The sequence below is a fragment of the Euprymna scolopes genome, chromosome 21 (genome assembly GCF_053919585.1).
Source record: "Euprymna scolopes isolate OS-2025 chromosome 21, ASM5391958v1, whole genome shotgun sequence".
NCBI classification, from domain to species: domain Eukaryota; kingdom Metazoa; phylum Mollusca; class Cephalopoda; order Sepiida; family Sepiolidae; genus Euprymna; species Euprymna scolopes.
Window position 1 is genome coordinate 46,951,805 of NC_136502.1, and position 26,302 is coordinate 46,978,106.

Genomic DNA, 26,302 nt, shown 5'->3' on the forward strand with positions numbered 1-26,302 from the left:
AGTGATACTCCAAAATCTTCACCCAAGGAAATATTTTTTAATAAAAAAAAATGTTTGTGTAAACTGATCTTTAAAATCAACATATTTTAGTTGAAAACATTACGTCATGTCAAAATTAGTATAAATTCCAAAATTTACGAAAAGTGACCCAGTAGATGTGCTTGGTATATTTTTAACAAAAGTCGTCCACAATTATGTTCTGACATAAAGTGTTTAAAAATGGTGGACACTTAATTAAAATCATGGGAGATAAGTCAGTTTTTCACACTAAAATTGATTGCACAATTCTTCCATATTAAAACATATGATAAACTCAATATCAATTTCATTTTTCTACTGGATCAATTTTCATACTTTTTGGAATCTATACCAATTTTGACATGGCACGTAAGTATGTAAGAATGTTTTCACCTGAAATGCATTGGTTTGAAAGATGAACAATCTACACAAGCACCAACAAATGTACATCAACCATCAATTTTTTTAAAACTTATTTATTCAATTTCTTTTTATTTACATTTTTAAAAAAAATTCTTTGTAAAATAAAAACTAATAATAAAATAAACGAGGGACTTTTTATTTGGGATGTTTGGACTGAATTATATCTGCACAATTCCTTAGATTTGGTCGTCAGACAAAAACTGGTTATTACAAACCATGTGCTCGAAAGGTGTCCTTGTGCTCTCGGCAATGTCCAAGACTAGATTATTGTTAGCCACTCGCAGAGATTCATCGAACTGACTCGCATTACTATGAGCCAAAACGTGTTTCGACATGTTGTCCTTCCGAGTAAATTCACGACCACAGATCTCGCATCTGAATGGTTTTTCACCGCTGTGAGTTTGCGTGTGTTTTTTCAGATCATTTTTAAATGCAAAATATTTCCCACATATCGGACAATCGAACGGCTTGTATCCCGTATGAGTGCGTATGTGCGCCATGAGGTGCGCCTTCTGTGCAAACGTCTTGCTGCAGGTTTCGCAGACAAACGGTCTCTCGTTGGTGTGGATCCTCATGTGCTTGCGGACGTCGCTCTTGTTGGGGAAGCCTTTGTTGCAAATCTCGCAATAGCTGAGCTTGTATCCGGTATGTGCCCGCAAGTGCTGGTTGAGGTAGGATTTCTTGGTGAAGTCTTTGTCGCACAGCTGACAGTGAAAGGACGTCGGCTTTGGGTGAGTTTGGACGTGGGCTTTGAGCTCTTTTTTCTTGGAGAACTCCTTGGTACAGATCCGGCAGCGGAACACTTTCACACTTATATGCGTCTCCATGTGGGCCTTGAGGTTATAGTGTTGCGAGAACGACCGGCCGCAAAGTTGGCACTGATGGGGCTTTTCCCCTGTATGCACGTGTAAGTGTCGTTGCAAATGCGAATTATTCGAAAAGTGTTTGTCGCAAACCGGGCACTTGAACGGCTTGCTCGTATCAATGTCCAATTTACTTGTAAGTTGCTCTTCCATACTGGTTTCCTGTTTGAAGTTCCAGGCAACACTTTTGCATGCTCTTTCTTGCCTAACCCATTGAACCCGCTTTGCGGAACTTCAAGGCAATCTAGGATCATCACAAATATAAATTAATCACTGAGTTTGTGTATTGGTCTTTTGTCCAGTAATTTCAACTCAAGCCAATAAAGTCGCTTGGTGGTCCTAGTAGATGTAGGGTAAGCATTGTAGCCCCTACTATGAATATTCCACAGAAAATGTTGGGTGGATATACAACTCCAACCCCCCATGAGAAATGGGGTGTTTTAAGAATTAAATATATATAACTGTAATTGAACTTACAAAAATTCTTTTTCAAATATTTTCCATTACAATAAAATTCGAAATCATGTTTATCTGTAAAAATAAAAAAAAAGAAACAATTAGTTGATTTGCGCAACTCACAACCACAAAGACACAAATAGAAGTCAGATTGTTTGTATTATTTGAATTATTCCGTCTACTGTTTTCACCTTGTATGATATTTTTAATTACCCTCTTCTCTAGGACGTTAGACACAAAGTCAAGTATAGGTTTGATGAAAGTATTTCTGTGAAACGAACTAGAGTCGAGCTTGGCACACAAATGTTTTCAAACCATGTCGTTAACCACTTAGCCAATTTCACTCCCTTTGTATGTTATTCACGTAACATTCCGACCAGTGTAACTTCTGACGTCCTTAAAGTGCATCTTGTCAAACTTGGAAATCTGCACAGAATTTTGAATGGAGCTGTCCGCAAGCACTCGTGGCGCAATGGATACAAGTGCTAAGTGATAATCTGTTCTATGTAAGTGTTCTAGAAATTAATGGTTCAATCCTCAGAATTGTGAATTAAAACTTCTACCTAATCATGTCTGATGGAACAAGAACAAGCTACCCTCCATGGACTAAACAAAAAGTTCAATTCGAAATTCCATACAAATTCCCCGAGTCAAGATGCGCATGGTGAGAGTTAGAGAGTACATCAGTGTTAATGTTGTGAAAATATCATCCAAGATGAGAACAGTAGTTCGAATTATTCAAAAAATGCAAATCACCAATCCACATCTCAAAAAATCTAAAATCTAAAATTAAATCAACTTCAACTTTTTTTTTACAGTTATAGTTCGCAATTTCCAATTTCAGATATAGCAACCACGACAAAGTAGGTACTTTCTATTTTATCAGACATGTTATTTCTCTTATTTTATTCACTTTAATCGTTATAGCAAGTAACCTAAAGACCCCCCCCCCACGCACACAACATAAAATAAACATTTTAGAATCTGGATAATTTGAGGGGGAGGGGGGTAAGGAGTATGGATCTTATCAATTGTAATTTACAGAACAGATAAAAAAGAACCGAGTCATCATTGAGTAGTCAATTAGTATTGACATTAAATGAAGTAAAACTTCACTGATTTAAGGTTAACCTGCCCCCCCCTCCCTTCTATGGTAAACAAGACTTTTTTGCATATAAAAAGCAGTCGTTATTGCCCGTTGACTTAGAATGAGTGCTTTGTATCAAATTGATGGTTGAATATGAATAATATAATGAGAAATGTGACACAAGGGATAGGAAAGTGTGATTGAAAAGCCAGCACTCCCCCCCCCCTCACAAGGAGGAGCACTGACCCTGCAAAAGATGCCTGGGCAACCCCCACCCCTTGGTAGAGGCGCCTCAGGCAATTAGCAATAACCCCTTCTCAAAAAGAGAACGCAAATCTTGTGAGGATGGACCTCCTAGAACTGCACAGGACCAGTATCATACTACAACCAACAGGGAAAAAGCTATTACAAGAAATTCTTCCACTGAACGCGTCATTAGTGATTCTGAATAGTAAAATTTACCAGTTCGTCTTCGACCTGAGAAAAGTTCAATTAGTAATAATGTATATCGATTAAACTTTTTAGCCTGTCAAAAACAGTAAAAAGTTATAGCCCGTTGACTTAGAATGAATACTTTATCCCAAATTGATGGTTGAATGTGGTTAAATTTGTTCTAATTTTTGGCATTGAATACTAATCCCTATTAATCCCTGACTGTGCATCGCATGCATACCATCATACTTAGTTTACTACACCTTGTCATGACAAAGGTTCATACAAAATTTCAGCCAGATCGGCTCAGTAGTTTCCAATAAAAAGAAGACAGACTAAGAGAAGTATATAAACATATGAGGCGTGAAAAAGGTACGAGTTTATATAAGTTATTCTCTTTCTTTCTCTATTTATTTTGCTTACTCTATCCTCATCCATTTTTAGTTCTTCTCCCTCATTCTATACGGAGTGAAAATGAGTTTCACTGAAATCAATCAAAGAAGGTTTTGTGCTCAGATCACGTCAGGGTCACCAATTAGTAGCATGGATCCTGGCCCGGATAGAATGTGGACGGCAATCGTGCGTTTGAAATGTGCCATTCTTTTACAGCAGTAAACAACGAGCAAAAATAACTTGAGTTCATAACTTTCTAGTTAAATGACTTGACTTTTAACGGTCCCGTGGATCATTAATTGACTTTTAAAGGCTCCTTTATACTTATCTCATATTTACCTTTTCTATCTTAAAGTTTATTTTTCGCATTGCCATCCAGACTTAGGGTTGGTGGTAGTATTACAAAAAAAGCAAATATTTTATTTAAGATTAACATTTCATCATTATCGTTTGATAATGAACATTAACTTTGCAGTGGATTGTCCAGAGAACAGTTACATTTTTGGTGGGACCATTAAAAATCAATTTCACCAACATTATTTGATTATGTTTATTTAATATTTATTTTACTTTTTGAGGGATGGGAATTTTTAGACTGAATAATATGATACAATGATGTTTTTTTTTTTTTGCTTTTGTATCTGCCATATTTTTATTTTATACAAAGATTGGTCCTTTGTCCTTAGCTAGAAATTATGAACTTGAGTAATATGCCCTTAGCTTTGTTTTCTTAATAATATGAAAATGATATGATGATACCAAAAACCTGCAATAAGTTTCCAGACTTTTTTGTACAGGCATTCAAAATTATCATAAACTCTTGAAAATTCAGTATGCTATTGCCATATATCTTATAAGATAACTGACCAATTTTTATGATTTTAGATTCAAATGAACAGCTACAGCAGGAATTGGAATACATCCTACTAAAGCCTGATTGTCACAGCTGGTGAATTTCAAAAATGCAATCTGAATCTGAGGACAATTCAGAAGAATGATATGTAATAAAATTCTGTTTTAAACTTGGAAAAAAAATGTCACAGAAATGTACGGAATGCTTCAGACTGCTTTTGGACCATCTTGCATGAATCGAGCATCAGTTTTTGAGTGGCATAAGAGATTCAAGGAAGGCAGGATGATGAGAAGTGTGTGGGAGAAGTAAGGAAGTCAGAACACCAGAGTTGATTGGCCAAATAAAGAATTTTATGGATACAGACTGTCATGTGTTTATAGAAATTATAAAAGCACAGTTTGATGCCAGTATGGGAACTGTATACACAATTATTCGCGTGGAACTGAAGATGCAGAAGATCTGTGCAAAGTTTGTCCCAAGAGTGCTCCAAGAAGATCAGATAGAAATATGTTGCCATGACAGCAGGGAGATGGTCAAGGTGATCAATTCAGATCTTGCAATTCCCGATGCTATGGTGACTTGCGATGAAAGCTGGATCTACTGCTATGACCCGGAGATCAAGAGACAGAGGTCCCAGTTGAAGCATGCTGGCTCTCTCAAACCAAAGGAGGCCAGACAGAGCCAATCCACCCAGACACTTATGATGATCCCTTTTTTTTAATTGCACGGGCACAATCTACATGCACTATTTCCACTGGATAGACAGTCAACAAGGAATACTATGTTGAGGTTTGAAGGGAGTTCAGGAAGAGATTCCATCAAAAGAGGCCAACACTCTTCAAATCGGGTCAGTGGCAGTTCCACCAGGACAATGCACCAGTCTACGACTCCTTCCTTGTTACAGACTATTTGACTAAGTTTGGCATCAAGACAGTTCTTCACCCTCCCTATAATCCAAACTTTGCTTCCTATGACTTTTGCTTATTCTCTAAGCTCAAGGAAAACCTTAGAGGCTGTCGTTATGAGACAATTTGAGGAGATGAAAGAGGCTGTGATGAGGGTTATTGAAACGCTCACACAAGAGGACTTCCATGGGGTCTTCCAGAAATTGTTGGAACAATATAACAAGTGCATTGCAGCTGGAGGAGATTACTTTGAAGGGAACTAGAGTTTCATGTGTGGACTATCAATAAAAGTGCCCATACGAAAAAAAAGTCTGGAAACTTATTGAAGGCACCTTGTATGTAATGTAAATTTTACAGACAGCCATAGATCTGATGACCTCAGAGGAAAATTAAATCTGGACAGTATAGGGAGATGTGTGTAGAAGAGTAGACTTTGATGGTATGGTCACGTTGAAAGAATCGATGAGAGTTATTGGGTTAATAGATGTAGAACAGTTGAGGTAGCAGGTCTAGCTCACAGAGGAAGGCCCAGGAAAACATGAGACAAAATAATAAAAATGAACATGAGAGAAAAAGATGAATAAATTTTTTTCAAGGCGTTTTATTTCAGCGTTTCACATGTGCAATGTGGATCGCTTATAACTTAGTAGGTTTAATGTTGTTTTTTTACTGAAATAAATTAGTCGGGAAAAATGCTGAAACTCATTTCACTCAAAATAATTTCATGGTTGTAATAGAAATTAAGCAAATAATCAGAGTGTATGTGTGTGTGTGTGTGTGTGTGTGTGCGTGCGTGCGTGCGCGCTTCAATAGCTGGGAATACGTATCAGCCCGAATGTTTCTGAAGACAGAACAAAGCAGAAATGACCAAAGTAGTTTATGATTAAAAAAAATAATGTAAAAACGCAAACGACATAACTGCAAAACCAAAATGAATTTTACAGAGGTGGCAGCAGAACAAATCGCCTCCCCCCCCCCGCACCTCCAAATAACAATCTTATGATACCCCCCCCCACCACACACACACACACACAAATTGCAACAAAAAAACAAAAAATGCATCGTTTTGGTTAGGATTTAAAAACAAAATGGTGTTTGTGAAGATTGGTTATCTTTTATACCAACGCATTTCAGGCTATGTCGAAATCAGTATAAATTCTAAAAATTATAATAAATGATCCAGTAGATAGATAGTAGTAGACAAAAAGTAGTTAACAAAAAAAGTCATCCACAATTACGTACTATGATTATGCGTTTAAAAATGGGGGACTCTTAATTTAAGTCAAGGGAGATAAGTCAGTTTGTTACACTGAATTGGCCGCACAAGCACAACTCTTCCGGATTAAAACATACAATAAAACTCAATAATTCGATAAATTTTACTTTTACTTGTAATTATTTTTCTACTGGAATCATTTTTTGTGATTTTTGAATTTATACTCATTTTAAAATGGCACATAAGTACATAATAATGTTTTCACCTGAAATGTGTTGGTTTAAAAGATGTTCAATCGACAAAAAAAAAAAATTCAGTACTCTTGCAAGTTTACAGATCGTACTGAAAGAATACCATTATTATTTAGCAAGCCGTTATTAAAATGAGGGCAGGCTTGTTAACTAATCTATATTTTCACCTAACAATTTAATAAACAAAAGGTATCGTAAAACTTGGAGATTAAGTCCAAAAATTCAGGACTCAAAGTTAAGACGCCAGAAGTGGACTTGGTTTACCTAAATATGGAACGGAAGTCACTAAGCAAGCATGAAACGAAATACGAAACCATATGGAAAAATAATTTATTTCCAAAAATTATTTTAATTTTAACACTTCTTGTGCTATCATAAAAGAATAAAAAATAATAAACTTTAAATTTTTACATTTCTATAAATAGTTTTTTGTTTTGTTTTAACACTTGTGTTATCATGAAAAAAAAAAACTAATGAGAATTTTTATTAATAACATTTCTATAAATCGTGTCTTTTGGAAATAATATATGTTTATGTCTTTCACGAGTTTCATCACAGAATTTTGTGATAAATAATGTATGAAAGTTTTTTATTAACAATTCTTGTGTTATCAAAAAAAGCTTATTTTAACCATTTGTATGAAAAAAGGGTTCTTAAAATGAATACTTGGAATAAATTTTACTTTTTTGAAATAAAATATTTCCACATGAATATATTTTAAATATTAAAAAAAATATTTATAGAAATGTAAAAAAATACAAGTTTATTATTATTGTTGTTGTTGTTTAAACAAGAAGTGGTTCCATATTGTTTCGTATTTCGTTTCCTGCTTAGCGACTTCCGTTCTGTATTTAGGTAAACCGAGTCCACTTCCGGCGTCTTAACTTTGAGTATTGAATTTTTAGACTTAATTAACTTGGATTTAACTTGAAAATATTATCGGAAAAATAGTGCAGTTCGTAAACTACAGAAGTAGCAAAAACCCCTTTCAAATGAAAGAAATCAATATGATTCGGGTTTGTTTGTGTACTCATTCTGCTTCACGGTGAATGCCCTGAAAAAGTCCCTTCTGATTAATGTTTACCGTTTTTAAAATAAGCAAATGAACTCGGATGTTGGGTTTGTATTACTGTACACATAGATTCGAAAAAGTTGTCAAAAAAACAAATATATAACAAATAAATGTTATCAAAGGCAAAGTTGGCCTTCGGGACAAGATCAAAGTGTAGTATCTGTTCCGGCAGATGCTGCACTTAAGATGATTTGTACCAGTCAATGGAGGGGAAACCCTCTATACTGGGACAATTATTATTTTTGGTAACCAGAGTGACCCCTTTTAGGGGAGCTGGTTTTTACCTCACATTAAAAACGGCCTTGTGCCTAATTTGCTCAGTGGGGGAGCAAATAAATACCATCTGTTCTTCAGATGCTGCACTTCTATTTTTTGTTCTCTTTCGGTGGAGGAGAAATCCTTCACGACTGAGACAATTTTTATTTTTGTACCTTTTCTCCACGTTAAAAAACGACCCTGGTACTGTCTAACTCTGTCCCGTGGGGAGGCATAGTAAATAGGTACTTTTCTACCTAACGGAAATGTTTTTATTTAATGTAACATGTTTATTCAGCTCAAAAAACATACAGTGTTTACCGATTGGAAAATTTAAAATGGCGCCCAACTTTCTCTTTCACACGGTAAGTTTAGGAAAAGGAGTTAAAAATAAAAAATATGTCAACTAACTACTGTTAAAAACCCACCGAATATATGTCAGCCTTTGTTACGGTAACATATATTGAGCGAGTTTCTAACAGTATTTTGTCTAGTTTTTTATTTATAACTCCTTTTCCCAAACTTACTGTGCCCGGACGCCATTTTAAATTTTCCAATACATCCGTAAACACTGTATGTTTTTCGAGCTGAATAAACATATTACATTAATTGAAAAAACACCAGAAAATTATCCAGTTAGGTAAAAAAGTAACTTATCTTGCGTTTGATAACATTTATTTGTTATATATTTGTTTTTTTGACAACTTTTTCGAAACTATGTGTACAGTAATACAAACCCAAATTAAATTTTTACGCTATTTTTTTTTTTAATTGCTAGCTGAAGGTGCATAATATTGACAAAACGCCCTAATCCTCCACATGTTAAGAATATGTTTCTAAATAATGACGTGATTATTTCAGTACGGCCCGTATTCTACATATGTTCTTGAAATAAATTAATAAATATATTCTTAACATGGACGGGTAAGAGTGTGATAATTGACGCTAACGTTAAGTCAGAAACAAAATGAGAAAGTTGCAATCAATGTCAGTACTAGCTGACTAACTCTGCAATTTCCGGTCTGTTCCGTAAATCAAAACTGGAAACATTCGGACTAATATCGATCCAGAGCTATAGAAGTACTTTTTTCTTCTTTTCGAGCGAATGTTTTTATTTACATAACAATTCAATGTTTTTATGTCTTGCAATCAAGACGCACAACTCGATCTCATTTTGAAAACGATACAAAACATGAAAGTAAAATAACAAATATACACATTTTTACAAATAATAGAGAAAATTATTTACCTAATATATTAAAAATAAATAAATAAATAAAAACAGAGATGTCTTTCACTGAGTGGTCACGAAGTTAGAAAAAAAAATATCCCGGAAGTAACCGGTGTTGAACAAACAAAATCCCTCATAATTGCTTTACTAATTTCACGTGGAAATAATAAAATAATTTTATCGTGTTTTTTTTTTCTTTTTTTTTTTTTACATGGTAGTCACCACTTATCAAGCCCCGGAGGCCACTCGGGGATAAGGGTTATTGCGTGTACAGTAATCTATGGGATAATATCGTAGTAATCGTTAGTAATGGAGATTTGATAAAGTGTCTTACTTAAGGGGGTGGTTTATCAGGAATTTGTTTATGTTGGACTTGAAGACATCCAAGTTGTAGTCAAGTGGGAAACAGGCAAACGGAAGAGAGTTCCACAGGCGTGCACTTCTAAGAAAGAAGCTTTGTTCATGGAATCTACGTTTTGATTTAGGCACAAATAAAGATTGGGGGAATTGTTGACAGTGGTTTCAGCTAGACGAGTGTTTTTTGTGAAAGATTAGCAAGGGGGACCAGAGATTGGAGCTCAGATGAGCACTTGCCATGGAAATAACGATAAAACAAAGTTAGGCTCGCAACGTCTCTTCTGTGGGAGAGAGGTTGCAGGGAAGAGAAAAGGACATCCCCCACTAAGCCACGAAGTCTATTTTGTACTATGTCATTTATTCACAAGCAATTCCCTGGCGTTGCCAGATCATAAAATATACTTAAATATTTTAATTTATGCAGAGTTTGTATTTATTATTATAGAGCCAATTCTATACTGAGTATTATATTGTATCCAATAATAAGTAGTGGCTTCCCGGCTTGATCCGGTCATAAAATACGCTTAAATATGATATTTTAATTTATGCAGATTTAATATTTATTATTATAGACGCTATTTATTAGGTACTAGTGCACTTATTGATCTGTGCTGAAATAATAACGTTATTATTTAGAAAGCCATTCTTAACGGGGGGGATGTTTTGTACTTATTCTGTACTTTAACCTTACAATTTAATAAAAACAAATACCATAAAACTTTAATTAAACTTGAAAATACTATTTAAAAAATAGCGCGGATCAATAAGTGCACTAGCCACATTAATTATTATATTGTACCCAATATATAGTAGTGATTTCAAAAGTTAAAAAAAAATAATAATGACTTAGCCAGGTCGTAAGCTACACTTAAATATGATATTTTAATTTATGCATATTTATTATTATGAAGCCAATACGCTATTAATTATTATATTTTACCCAATATATAGTAGTGATTTCAAACGTTTTTCAAAAAATTTGACCTGGGTGCCATCAGCTAGAATCGAACCCAAACATATAGTGCTCCCGCCTTATTCCTGACCATCTGAATTAACGAAAGATGGATATCAAAACTCTAAAACTTAACTAACTTTAATGTTCTTCTGGGCTTGATCGTTACTCCTGATCTTAAATGGAACACGTACATCAAATCTGTTGCCAAGGTCGCTGGAAAAATGGTGGGATCTTTCTATCGATCCAGTAGATATCTCACTGCTGATGCAATTCTCTATCTATATAAGAGCCAGGTATGTCCAAGGATGGAATACTGTTGCCACATCTGGGCAGGAGCTGTTAGAAAGGACTTGTCCTGCCTTGATAGAGTTCAAAATAGACTTCGTAGCCTCGTAGGAGATGTCCTTTTCTCTTCCCTGCAATCTCTATCTCACAGAAGAGATGTTGCAAGTTTGTCTTTGATGTATCGTTATTTTCATGGAAAGTATTCAACTGAGCTTCAGTCTATGGTCCCCTCGCCAAACTTTCACAAGAAACACCCGTCTAGCTGAAAACACTATCAATAATTCCCCCCACTCTTTATCTGTGCCTAAACCTAAACGTAGATTCCATGAACAAAGCTTCTTTCTTAGAACTGCATGCCTGTGGAACTGTCTTCCGTTTACCTGCTTTCGAGCTGACTACAATATGGTTGTCTTCAAGTCTAATGTAAACAAGTTTTTGATGAGCTGTTCCATATAAGTTAACAAATTTACCGAATTTCCATTACTAACGGTTACTATATTGTCCAATTTCTACTGTACACTCTTTAACCCTTATCCTCGAGTGGCCTCTTGGCCTTGATAATGTGATGATGCCTGTGTAAAAAAAAAATGTATATTTGCATATGGATAGGATATACTTGAAGTCAACACCCACCTGCCAAGTTCCATTTTTTTTTTTTTTTCAATTTTTGACCTCTTAGCTATTTTTACTGGCTAAAAACCAAATCGAATTTGTTCTACAGGTCCAAATCCCCTATATATCAAGTTTCAGATCAGTAGACTAAAAATTGACAAAGTAATTTGGTAAAAATCGTTCCTCACACAGACGGTCATACAAGGTCACTTTCATGGACTCTCCCCGTCAGTATGACATATGAGGTTCCGACAACCCATTTTTTAAAATTCATTTATGTTTTTGCCTCTGATGACTTTTTAGTCCAGCAAGAGATCTGCAAACACGGTCGCATATAGAACATGGGTATGAATCTGCTGATAGTCGTGCCGTTGCCAATCGTTTTGCTCTTTCTATGTTTTCTCTCAACTTACTTCGGCTAATCAGATTGAATTTTTCGGATTCCTTCAACACACTGCGATCTCCATTTCTTACAATCACTCGCTTCTTTTTCAAGATTCCCATATGGTATGTTTACTGCAGACAGATTACTTTTCAACTTTCTTTTCCCATCTGCCAGCTGACTGTACATCACAATTTTTGGTATTCTGTTATCAGGCATCCTCAAGACGTGACAAGTCCAGCGCAACTGTGACTGGATGATAAATGGTCCGATGCCAGATATTTTGCATTTTGTGATTTATTCAGCATTTGAAACCTTGTTGCGGAGGGTAAGGCCACAAATCAAGCGAAGACAGCTTTTATGGAGTACATCTAACTGATGAATGTGATGTGTGTCTGGCGTCAATGATTCAGAGCTGTAAAGAAAGACAGAGAGAACAACAGCATGAAAAGCAAGAAGTTTTGTGTCCAATTGAATACCCTTTTCATCTCACAAGCAGTGATGAAGGTTTCCAAAGGCACAGGTAGCCTTAGCAATCCTGTAAATAATTTCATTATCAACGGATCCACTATGGTTAATTTTGCTGCTGAGGTAGGGAAACGATTTAACATAACTTATATCAAGACCATCCAGTTTATGCTCGGGAAATCTAAATCAGGTGGATTTTGCCTTTTATGCCTTCAACTTGCTTTAGAGTAAGGGAAGACTGATGTATTACCTCAGTCTTTTTTTGTGCTTATTGTCAGTCTAAAGGCCCTACATGTAGCTGAAAATCGATCGAGAAGAGCCTGCACTTCCTTGAAGGATGTTGCCACCAGAGCAGCAGCAGCATCAGCAGAAAGCAAATCGTGAATAACTTGGGTTCGTAGAAGAATTTTGGCTTTGAACTGTTGATGGTTAAACAATCCATCAGATGACCGAAATTAAAACTTAGCAGCTGAGTCAATGTCACTAAATGCATGTTTCAGCAAAAGTGAGAAGAAAAGTGCAAAGAGAACTCGTGCCATCACACACCCCTGTTTGGCCCATTTGTAACACTGAAGGCTTTGGACATCATGCCAACAGAGACAACATAAACCTTCATCCCCTTATGAAAAGAAATAATCATGTTTAGCATGCTCTCAGGAATACCAAGCTTTCTCAAGACCTGCCAAAAAGTTCCACAATTCACAGTATCAAAGGCTTTCTTCAGGTTAACAAACACCATATACAATTTCTGATTTCTCTTCCGGATCTTTTCTGCCACTTGACGGAGTGAAAATATCATGTTAATCTGCCATGACCCAACACAAAAACTCAGGATACACCTTATTGACAAGATGCTGGATGATTCTGTTTAGAATGAGTCTAGCCAGAATCTTTCCAGAAATCGAAAGTAGAGATATCCCACGATGGTTGTCATAAACATTCTTGACTCACTTATTCTTGTGGAGGTGTTTGATGCAGGCGTCTTTGTAGTCCCGAGAAACCTGACTTGCCTTCCATATCTTCACAAAAAGAGCATGAATTTTTTTCACCAAAATGTTTCCACTATATTTATACACCTCCGGAGGCATTGGGTCATTCAGTGATTTACCAGCTGCGATTTGCTTGATGGATACCCATACTTCTTCATAGATAGGTTCAAATAACAATTCTAGTATTTCTGCACTCTATGAGATGGACGATATGACATCATTGTCAATGACAGAAGACGTGTTTTCAAAGTGCTCCTACCAACGGTTGAGAATATCTGTTTTGTCAGTAAGAAGTGCTTCTCTATTACCAGTGCACCACTCTTCTGAGGACCAAATACTTCCTTCAAACCATTGTAGAAAGCCTTTAAGTTTTTGCTGTCAGCAGCTGTCAATAGCAACAGTGTACCACTAATGTTCTTTCATCGCTCTGAGGGCTCATTGAATCTCACCTTTACACTTTTTATAAGCTGTGTGCTTTGGTGTTGAGGTTTTGTCATCTATCCAAGATTTGTGTGCAGAGTGCATTTGATTGATAAGAGTTTTAATTTCAGTATTGCCCTCGTTAAACCAGTTCTGATGCTTTCTTTGTAGTATCCCGAAGACTTCCACTGCTGCAGAGTGGGTTATATCTTGCAATGCCTTCCAAGAAGTCTCAACATCATCGGTGACGTTAACAGACTCAAGGTCCTCATCAAGTTTACTGGCAAGCTCAGTTTTCTTTTCAGTGGACTTCAGAGGAATCACATTGATGCATTTTGAAACCCTTGATCTGTGACTTTGTACATGTAATGAAAGCTTACTTCTAAGAAGGGCATGGTCCGAAAGATAGCAAGAAGTGTGGAAGAAATGTGTGAAATTAAAATCTTTAATGTCTTTCCATTTGGTTATGACAAAATCGATAAGTTGCCAGTCCTTCAAACGACCATAAAAGTCAAATCTTTTGAACTTTGATCCCTTGGCAGCCAAATTTTCAGCCAAAAACCGCTTCAAAAGCTTGCCCTATGTCTGAATAGACTTTATGTAAAATTTCAAACGTTTACACTAAAAATTGGTTAGGTAATTTGATAGAGACTACAGAGGTCAATTTTTTTTTAACTTTGACCTCAATTTTGACCCCTTAGCATTTATTGTTTTGGCCTCAAACCAAATCAAAAAGTTTGATCCATTAGAAATCAAAAACATTCTAACAGTCAGTAAAGTAGTAAATAACACTTATTTTCCTGTAGTGAACTACTACTATGATGCTGCTACGGTATGCTTCCCTTATTTCTCTCTTTCTTTCTACTTTTCCCTTCCTTTTTTCTTTCAACGTCACCAGAGGTTTCAGCCAATCGGAATAGAGGACTGTCCTGGAGGGAGATACAAAGAAGAAATCTCTCTCAGACATGCGGGAACGATAGAAGCATCCACATGCGACCGACCAGTTTCCCTGGGTAAAGACTTTTATCAAAGAAATGTACCATCCTCTTTGTACCCCTATATCTTGGAAACTTTTATAAAACATCATCAATCCTAAAGTCTTGTCGAACTTAATTATAACCCGATGTTTTCTTTTCCACAACCGTTCTTTTTCAGCACTCTTGTTCTCTCTCTAATGTCGGAGGTGCCCCAAAAGGGGAACCAACCGAAATGGTGACCCTTTTTCAAATGTTGTTAAAGTTTATGGTAACCGCCATAATTTGGTGAACGCCTGACGTGCGTATATACATGCAATCTTCAATGAACACAAAAAAAACGAAAACGATGAGAACGTGACAGTGTAAAATAAAAAGAAAAAGAAGAAAAGGCCTTTCTAAAACTACAGTAAAACCTTACAAAAAAAAGTATATATAACTCCGCTTTCCAAGAAATGCCGATAATATATATATTTTTGCTTTTTTGCTATTTTTGTGAAACAGTTTATGCTAAATAAGAAAAAACCCCAAAAAAAACAAGAAAAATAAGCAGTAAAAAAAACAAAACTTTTTTTTATGTGATTCTCACCAGATAAATGACTAAAATAAAATCTGGTCTAAAAACTATTCTGTAACAACACAAAAAGGGACTTTAAGAATCAATACAGAATCCCAAATTTCATTCTGAAACACACACACACCCGCATACAGAAAAAGGAACCTTCCAGACGCACGTGTGTGAAGCCAATTTTGGAACACGTGTGTGCATCGACAAACTCAGTTTTTTTTCTTTAAAAACATTGACTATATATTCACACACACACACACACACACACATATATATATTTATATATAAAAAATTTTTTAATTGACGCTATTTCTCCAAGCACCTGCTTAAATTAACCTCTGGTGAGTACTCACTTTGCTCTCTTCTTGCTTCAAAATAAATGGCAGGCAGAAACATTTCACAGCAATCACTGCTTTAGAACACGTAGGAACATGACATTGTCATGTGACTACACACATACATAAAAGAAAAGGAACTATGTTACACTTCCTTGTGCATGAATACAGTGTTCAGTTCCAAAGCAATAGGCCGGCATTATAAAGCCATTTACCCATCAAAATCAAACCAGTTTCTCTCCAGATTTCTCAAGTGCAGCACATGTGTGAGGAAATTCTGTCTTTGTGAGACGTTAAAACATCCATCATGGTTTTGTAGCAGACAAAGAATTGTAACAAGCACAGTAGCAGGAACGAATTTATGCGACTCGAAATTTTAAATCTACTTTCTTCCAAGCTTATCCAATCACAAGATAACTCTCAGTCATGTGGCTGAGTGTCTAAAAGGTCTAACCAGCAACAGACTCTTTTTCTCCCTGGTTCTTGTTGGCAGCAGACATCCCCTGGGCCCTGTAGGCCCCGGGCTAGCGTGAGTACAAACAGAGATTTGTTCTGGCCAAATAAAGCAGTCATTATAACGATATAACATGTCTCTCCTATTCTCATATCTAATTATAAACACAAAGAAACCTTCTTCACTGAAAATATTTCTCAGAATGAGGCTTATACTAAAAATACTTTGCCAATTACAAAACATCTTAAAGTAACACCTTATAACTGGCATGGGACACATTCGCAAACTTGTGAGCCATTTTTACTATAATGTTTGGATTTAATATTTAATTTTCAAAAACCTTACATAACAATTGGTTACTTTTTGATTTCATGTAATCGATTACTAAAAAAAGATACTTGTAGTAAAAAGTAGTCATCATATTAGTTCCGTTTACACCTTCTAAATTCGTCGTAAATTAACACATAGTAGGCATCTTATTAAAAGCATTTTGTTCATATTTTTTATTTTACTTGAAATCATTAGAAAAAGCAGTCGCTGTAAAAAAGAATTACAATGCGATTGAGTCGACTTGTATGTAAAGTCGTTTTGAAATGAGAAATTTAAAAATCAATTTCTGTGTCTAGTTGTCTAGCTCCACTTTTGCTAAGTAGTATTTGTCTTTGTCGGGGAGTAGTGAGAGCTAGCTGTGTCTAGCGGAGTAGTGAGCGCTAGCTGTGTCTAGCGGAGTGTTGAGTGCTAGCTGTGTCTAGCAAAGACGGATACTACTTCCCTACCCAGTTTATCATCATGAGATCAGGGGGGCGTGTAGTGAAAATTGAGTGTGACTGCAGTCACGGAGGTTGGCTTCATGAGCGATGGGAGACGAGAAGGCGACAAATCATCAGGTTTGATCATGCATTAATTTGCATAAATTAGATAATATAAGGCCGGGAGTTAAGGTGTTTGAGAGAGTCAAGCCGTTGAGTTCTCGAGAACCGGGTGGAACGAGGTTAGAATGTCGCTGAGAATCCAGTCCAGGGGTTTTTTTTTTTTAGATTAGAAAGTCAGGGAAAGTAACTGCAGTGATGGTTGTTAGAATTAATGGCGGATGTCAATCGTTCATGGAGCGTCAAAGTACATATTTTACGTAATAATGCAGTAATATTTAACTAATTCCGACAGGACAATAAAGTAGATAACTTGTTTTTGTTTTTTTTAATGAAAATTCATTTTTTTGACTCTTGGATTTCGCTGTTATAACAAAGAAGCAAAGCACCAAAAAAGACTTGTTATTTGGGTTAGTTTTTCGCTGGTGGATAAGAGCATAATTATATAGCTTACTTTGTCGGTATTTGGAAGCTCTGTCTGTGGACCATAATGTCTCAGAATTGACTCTCAAAAAGAAAATCTGGTAGAAATTACTAGTAGTCGCACTATATAGTTTGATTGATTATCGTGCAACCAAGCAACCTGATTACGGCTGCTCTACAGCATATATATATATATATATATATATATATATATATATATATATATATATATATATATATATATATGGTACTCATGCAGAGAGTGATTCGTGGTGAAATAATAACGTTATTATTTAAAAAGCTATTCTTAACATGGGGAGGGGGGTATTTTGTACCTATTCTGTACTTTAACCTTACAATTGAATTAAAAAAAACATATAATAAAACTTTAATTAAACGTCGAAATACGATTTAAAAAATAGCGCGGATCACTTTCTGCATTAGCACCACACACACACACACACACACACACACACACACACACACACACACACACACACACATATATATATCAATGCTTATTGTTTATCAACATGCTAATTAAGAAAAGATTTTTTAAAAAAAAAGATCAATGTATAAAGTCCGAAACTTGACACATTTATTAAACAAATTTACAGATTAAATGATAAATTAGAAGCTGCTGGATGTGAAATGATTGTTTATTGTTCTGCAAGGCAAGGCACTTCTGTTTACTTTTCAAACTGTTATTGCTGACCCCTCTTCAAGGGAAGACACCAAATTTATGAGTGTAAGGGAGATGGTTCTTTATTGCATATTATTATTATTATTATTATTTTATTTATTTATTTAAAAAATTTTATTTGAGCGCGACTGTGTGGTCTTTATTAACTCTTATTTGCATTTGTCTGGAGATGTTAGTTAGAATGTGTCTATTAACAGTTTTAATAGAATGACTGGCCTGTTGTCAACTAAATTGTCACCAGTGTATTGTAATTGTTTTTTGGTTTGGTTTTTGTTCCATGCCCAGAATTAAGTTCCAACTTGCGCATCATACAGGAATCATCTTTTTACTTTGTAGCTGGTGCCAGGTATCCAGTTCGACTGGCCATGTCCATAGTCTTTTTTCTTAGCATTTTGTTCTAGCTGGTGATGGGGTAGCCTACCAGATGCCAGCTATTCGTCTGTTATCTTGGATATTCCAACAGAGATTCTAACTGTCCATTTAAGTGTAATTGTTTGTATTTCTCTTCAACCTTGCCAGCAGATTTGATGTATGCTATTCATTTCAGGCCAAGAATAAAAATCAGACCCAGAAGTAGACCATTTTCATAAAATGCATTGCCATAGCCCTCAAACACAGCCCTTTTACACACACACACATATATATATATATATATATATGTATGTGTGTGTGTGTGTGTGTTCTTATCTGTTTTATGATGGTTAATTCCTTTTACTCATTTCTTTTTCAATTTTCTTTTGTTTGTTTTGCTAACAAATGCCAGACATTGGCCCACTATCTAAAGACTCCAACCATAATATCATTTTAGAGTGCCTTTTCATGTGAATTCTTAATTTGTCTTCACACAGAAAAGTTTTGCCACACATTTCACATTTATGAGACCATCCTTTTCGTTTTTTTCATTTTATTTCTTTGAAGATTGTAATGTTGGGTATGCGGCAGCCAAACCAGCTGCCAACATTGCCCTGCTTTTTATTGAAACCAACCAGGAGCTCTTTTTAGTCTCCTTGCTGTTCCCTTAAGTGCAATTGTCTGGATCTCTTTTGCATTTGGTTCAACAGGAATATTAAGTTAGGTAGGACTTCAAGTTCTTTATAAGCCCTGTGGCACCTATAATAACTGGTATGATTGATATCTCCCTAAGATTCCAGTTTCTTTTCATATCTTACATGAGACCTTGATATTTGGTCTGTTTTTTTTTAAATTTTCTTCCTTTGAAGATTGTAATGCTGGGTATGGGGCAACCAAACCAGCTGCAAACATTGCCTTACTTTTTATTGAAACCAACCGAGAGCTCTTTTTAGTATCCTTGCTGTTCCCTTAAGTGCAATTGTCTGGATCTCTTTTGCACTTGGTCCGCTGGGAGGTTCAAGGCTCTTACTCTCTTGGTAAGTATCTCTTCTACACTGCGTCCCCATTTCTCAAACCTTGAGTAATGGTAGCAGTACAGGAGGACCTTCTCCTGTTTGACAGACCGCGTTTTAATCCCCCTTCTGTTTCTTTTGGGGTCTGTCAAGCGAGATGGAGGAAGGATGCTTGGTCCATCTTGGTCATGGACTGGTTGCTGTCCTTGTGGGACCTCTGAGGTGAGTGGGGCACCACCTCTTGAGGCAAGAAGGTTCGCACCATTGCTTTCCTCTTTCTGCCTGGTGCCCTTTTTATAATGGGCGATGGCCATCCAGTTTGTATCCTTTTTTTAAGGCATTTTTCATGGTTGTTCCTCATTGTCCACGGCTTCTTATTGGTTATTCGAAGTTTCCCTCTACCTACCTCACATAATTGACCACTCTCTCTTTTTCTTTCTTTTTTCTTGTTTCAAAGTTGTATGGTGCAACGGATCCTAGTCCACAGTCTAAGTTGCAGCCTAACCGACGATTGTAGAGTATCCAAGGGCTTTTTCAGAATTTTTATAGTTTCCAATATTGCTCCAAGTTGTAATTCATGGATGTAGGGACCTAGACGATCCATGTAGATTATGCCTTCATGAAAAATTTGCCATCCTGTACTTTAAAGAACCCCAACATCTATTAAGCTGTAGAAGAGAAATAGCGAACAAAACGATCGACTCAGCGATTTCGTAGGAAATTGTAAAGTGGTTTTAAAGTCTGCAAACAACAGAACACTTTCTGGCTTTAAATACAAGAATTTAAAAAAAAAAAATGATTTTTAGCAGTTTAGATCTTTTTTATTGAATCACTTCTGCGTAATCTAAATATATAAAGTAGTAGCGTTCATGTGGGTGTTTGTTTGTGTGTGCAACTTCCAATGATCAAAGAAATATAATGGCCTTATGTGTGTACACCTCTCCTGGTCAAGAAATATTAACGCCCATGATAGGATACTTCTGTCAAAGGAGACATTATATTTTATGAGTAATTTCTGTATATGGCATTCTTCAAACCACATCTACATAGATTGAGTTACAGTCATTAGCATATCACATTAAATTACATCTATTTAAATAATTAGCTCGATGATATTACTTATTCGACATAATAGCTTTGTTTCAACTGTACTAATTAAAAAAATTAATTATTTAGTTTATTTTCATTTCATTTTATATTTGATTTAACTTATTTTATCTGAAATCTGAAACCTTTTAATTTGTGATAGTTTAATTGAAAAATTGTTTTAAACGGAACACATTATTAAATATTTTCTGTAATAGGTTTGTTTTCATTTCGAAATATTCTTCTAAACTGAATTATTATTTTTATTTCAGAGGAAAAATTTTTTCGCTCATTCTTAATTTTTAAGTAACCTTTTTTATTTGTTAAAGAAAAATAATTCAAACAAATGTCCTCATTTACTTGCATCCCCACAAGGACAGAGTTAGTCAGACACAGGGCCAATTTTCCATGTGAGAAAAATCCATCACCCCATACATTATCTGCTCCTTTTTTTTGTTTATAAAATTTAATCGGTGTTGCCCAGGATTTATTATAATAATTATACCATAGCAAGTGTGTTTAATTGCCTGCAAAACATATTTTCGTCATAATTTATTTAATATCTTAAATTAAAAATGGTCAATTTTTACATGTGACCCAGCGTCGTTTAACCCCTAAAAAAAAAAAAAAAAAAGATTAAGACTTACTTTTTTTAGGCCTAATATGTTGAAACAGTCTGTATAAAATATAATTTATGTTATAGTAAGTGTAAACTTTGCCTTTTATGTCACACATTTAATACGTCAATCATTGTTTTTTGTTATGAAAGTTTTGCATTTGAATTACAAAATATCTGATATTTCCCCCACAAACTTCTGGCCTTGATGGAGGGGAGATTAAAACTTACAAACATGATTTCAAATGATCTGAAATAACAGCAAGGGGAGACCTGATTCCAAGCGTTTTAGATTATTCTCACCATTCGTGACCACACACACACACACACACACACACACACACACACACACACACACACACACACACACACACACGTTCAGCTTTATATTATAGAAGATATATATAAATAGATAGATATATACGAGGGTCGTTCCAAAAGTAATACCTTCTATTTTTTATTCCACCCGAATGAATCAGAGAGGATTGCAAATTGCATTGTTATGATGACCGAACTTATGCATTCAAGACTTGAAAGTTTCACTTCTTTGTTGCCAATATTGACGGTGTGAGACTCTAAGAAAGCACTCTCCATTATGGATGCATGTCAAAAGCATTGATGCGTCATTTAATTCCTCTATGCAGGAAAAAAAATTGAACCAATCAACATTTACCGATGCCTGTTGAACGATTACGAAGATGATGCAATTGATGTCAGCACAGTTAGGAGATGGGTTTGTTGATTTCAGAGTAGTGACAGAGATTTGAGTAATAAAGTGCACTCCAGATGCCCATGCACAGCCTCCCCCCTCCCAGAAAACACTGTGCACCTTGACCAACTCACTCATGCTGATTAGTGGATAACAGTGAGTAAAGTGTGTAGAGTGGAACACGAATGCGTACTGAGGGTCAGAAGTTTAAGTGAGATTAATTTCAAATTATTGTAAATAAATAAATGAATAGAAAAGGTTGTTTTCTTTGTGAATGGTGACTGAGGTAATTAAATGTTTTTATGTAAAGAAGAAAACTATTCTTTTTAAGGAAGGATTAAACAATATAAAAGTCCCTTACTTACTTAGGAGAGAGATAGAAAAGAGTAAAAAGTCCATTAGGGTAGCAAGTCTGTCTCCATGTGGAGGAATTAATTGTCGGGCGTATGCGTGCTTAACGTCCAATGCGGACGGGTCGACATTGATGTCTATGCCATGCTGCTCAAAAGGTTGACTGACTTGTTTGAGCATAAAGTGCTCTTTTTTATAGATCCAAACCAGCTCCAGAAAGCATTAGCTTCTGCTGATATTTTGGCATTTGAAAATTCATTAAAAAAAATTATTTTCTTAATTTTCTCATTGGCTGGTCGTGTCACGTGATGCTGCTTTCACCTACATCCGCCAAACATGTTATTTTTACTTTTGTTGTTTGAGAAAAGTGTGTGGGCATATTTGAAATTGTGCTGTTGCTGAGAGAATATATTTTTTTCAAAATGCACGGGGAAAATTGCAATGAATAATGGTTTGTTATTTGCACGCAAGTGTGCGTGTGTGTGTGTCTGCGTGCGTTCATGACTGCACAAATGTCAGTGCACTGGAAATGATGTCATCCCTGGGATACAGAAAAATCTGTGCTAGGTCGTTTCCATGAATGCACAAGCCTAAAATACTAAAAGACGGAATATCCGTCAGAACTTGTTGAATCAGTACAAAGCCAAAGGTGACGGATACTTTGTCCATATCATCACTGTGCTTCTGATCCGGTGACATGCGAGTTGTGGACCAGAGCGTTGTCCTGCAGGAGGAAGGTACCTTTGCTGATCTTGCCCCGCCTCTTGATTTTGATAGCTTCCCTTAATTTCCTCAAAAGTGAAGCATAATAGGCTCCTGTAATTATGGTACCCTTTGTCAGGAAATCTGTCATCACTACTCCGTCCTGGTCCCAGAAGACTGTGGGCATGACCTTGCCAGCGGAGGGCTGCACACTTGCCTTCTTTGGAGTCCAAATGCTTCCACTGCATTGACTGGGCTTTGGTCTCTGGATCATAGTGATGGACCCAGGTTTTATCCTGTGTAATCAGTCTTTTGAAAAACTTTGACTCATCTTCTTGGCACATCTCAAAATTCATCCTTGAGCATTCAACGCGTTCTCGCTTCTGGAATGGTGTGAGGAACCTGGGAATCCATCTGTCAGACACCATATGCATATACAAATGGTCATGAATGATAGTTCCCACAGACCCTGTACTGATCTTGACATCTTAAGCTATTTAGCGAATAGTAATGCGCCGATCTTCCAAAATGGCAGCTTCAACTTGACGGACAGATGCCTCATCAACGGCAGAAGTGGGGGGCGACCAGATCTGGGAGCTGTTTCCACAGACTTCTCGGCCATTTTTGAATTCACGATGCCAGTGTTTTACAAGATCATATGATGGGGCATTATCACCATAAATTTCTTTCATTTCATTAAAAGTCTCCTGTGGTGTTCGTCCTTTCAAATACAAAAACTGGATCACTGCTCAACATTCAACAGGCTCCATTTCACACCTGACTCAGTTCAAACACCTGTAAAACAGAAATCACAATTAGTTCAGAGCTGTAATTTGCCATATAACCCGTAGAGATATAAATCATTGCACATGCAAAATGTCAGCTAGATCAGACAACTGGAAGTGGGTCAGGGGCATTAGTTATTGCACACCCCTCGTATCTCACTCACCATATAGTCCCAACCTGGCACCATCAGACTTCCACGTGTTGTGAACTCTGAAGGATGCATTACATGGGTAGCACATCCCTAACAAAAACACCATAATCACAGCTCTGAAAAAAAAGACCATCTCAGCAGGTGTTGACTCCTATGACCGAGGCATCAAAGCTCTCAATTATCACTGGCAAAAGTACATTGAGAATACCGGTGACTATGTAGAAAAATAAATTCTGGAGCACAAAATGTCACTCGTTTTAATGGTACAATATATATAACTACTTAATTTACTCACATAAAATTAATATACGAAAGTATAGATTTATGCATAAACTTTAAGTATTTACTTCAAAAGTTCTCAATACATAGGAAGAGCTAGTTAGTAATTTATAAAATATATATGGCGATTAAGCTACACTGAATATTCCGCGTTTCATCCACTAGGACTCTTCAGGCTTATGCGCATAAGCCTGAAGAGTCATAGAGTGGATGAAACGCGGAATATTCAGTGTAGCTTAATCGCCATATATATATTATAAATTTATATATATATATATATTATAAATTTATATATATATATATATATTATAAATTTATATATATATATATATATATATATTTTATAAATTTATATATATATCTCTATATAAATAAAATGAACTCATTTTTTCCCGTCAGATTTTGACATTAATAGGATTAAAAATCAAGATATTTCATGCAAATATAATATGCACAAACGGCAGAACAATATCTGAGGTGTGTTATAGGCTTATTATTTCTCAAATTCCTCGATAATCTTAGATTTCTATACTTTTTCTGCTGAGAAGTCACGGCCAAAATCGGTTAAGATCAATGGAAGTGGTAAAATATTTTCTCTCTAATAAATTCCTCCTCCCCCTGCCACCACTTAACACCGTTTGGGGATCGTTCACAAGGAACAGTTGAGAAGAGAACACCGGTTTGGCTTCGTAGTTCTTTCATGTCAAGTTATTTAAAATCACTAAAAGCTGCAGTGCTCTGTGGCGTAGTGGTTAGCGTGCTGGACAATTCACATTATATTTTCACGTTCGTGCCGACCTACCGTAGTCGTTTTTTTTTTTTTTCCTAAACAACTGGAATGGACTTTTCTTGGTGGCCGAACTGTTAACGTTGCAGATGCTTTTTTTTGTTTTTTTTCAAACTTTATTTTCCTACTTTTACTCATGACTCCGGGTTTGATCCTTCCTACTTACCTACCATAACATTTTTTAAAACTCCCCCCCCCGTCCCGGAAACAAACACTCGGGCAACGCCGGGTACCCCCGCTAGTATATATATATTTTATAAATTTATATATATATATATATATTTTATAAATTTATACATATATATATATATATATATATATATATATATATATATATATATATATTTTATAAATTTATATATATATATATTTTATAAATTTATATATATATATATTTTATAAATTTATATATATATATATTTTATAAATTTATATATATATATATTTTATAAATTTATATATATATATATATATATTTTATAAATTTATATATATATATATATATATTTTATAAATTTATATATATATATATATATATTTTATAAATTTATATATATATATATATATTTTATAAATTTATATATATATATATATATATTTTATAAATTTATATATATATATATATATATTTTATAAATTTATATATATATATATATATATATTTTATAAATTTATATATATATATATATATATTTTATAAATTTATATATATATATATATATATTTTATAAATTTATATATATATATATATATATTTTATAAATTTATATATATATATATATATATTTTATAAATTTATATATATATATATATATATATATTTTATAAATTTATATATATATATATATATATATATATATATATATATTTTATAAATTTATATATATATATATATATATTTTATAAATTTATATATATATATATATATATATTTTATAAATTTATATATATATATATATATATATTTTATAAATTTATATATATATATATATATTTTATAAATTTATATATATATATATATATATTTTATAAATTTATATATATATATATATATATTTTATAAATTTATATATATATATATATATATATTTTATAAATTTATATATATATATATATATATATTTTATAAATTTATATATATATATATATATATATTTTATAAATTTATATATATATATATATATATATTTTATAAATTTATATATATATATATATATATATT

The 26,302-nt window shown here is 34.7% G+C and overlaps 1 protein-coding gene across 2 annotated transcripts in view; it reads right to left on the bottom strand.

Moving 5' to 3' along the window:
• Nucleotides 1–478: 478 nt before the first annotated feature.
• The window catches only part of LOC145242228 (uncharacterized), a 54,567-nt gene continuing 28,743 nt past the window's right edge, over nucleotides 479–26,302 (bottom strand). The window contains exons 1-2 of one of the 2 annotated variants that reach the window (XM_080105225.1): nucleotides 9,474–9,600; nucleotides 479–1,835 (exon numbers count right to left, since the gene is read on the bottom strand). In XM_080105225.1, the coding sequence (XP_079961351.1) occupies nucleotides 618–1,457 (840 nt within the window). In that variant the 5' untranslated portion in view covers nucleotides 1,458–1,835; nucleotides 9,474–9,600 and the 3' untranslated portion in view covers nucleotides 479–617. Of the gene's footprint in view, nucleotides 1,836–9,473; nucleotides 9,601–26,302 lie in introns of those variants that run through there. The other variant, XM_080105226.1, reaches the window with a different exon arrangement.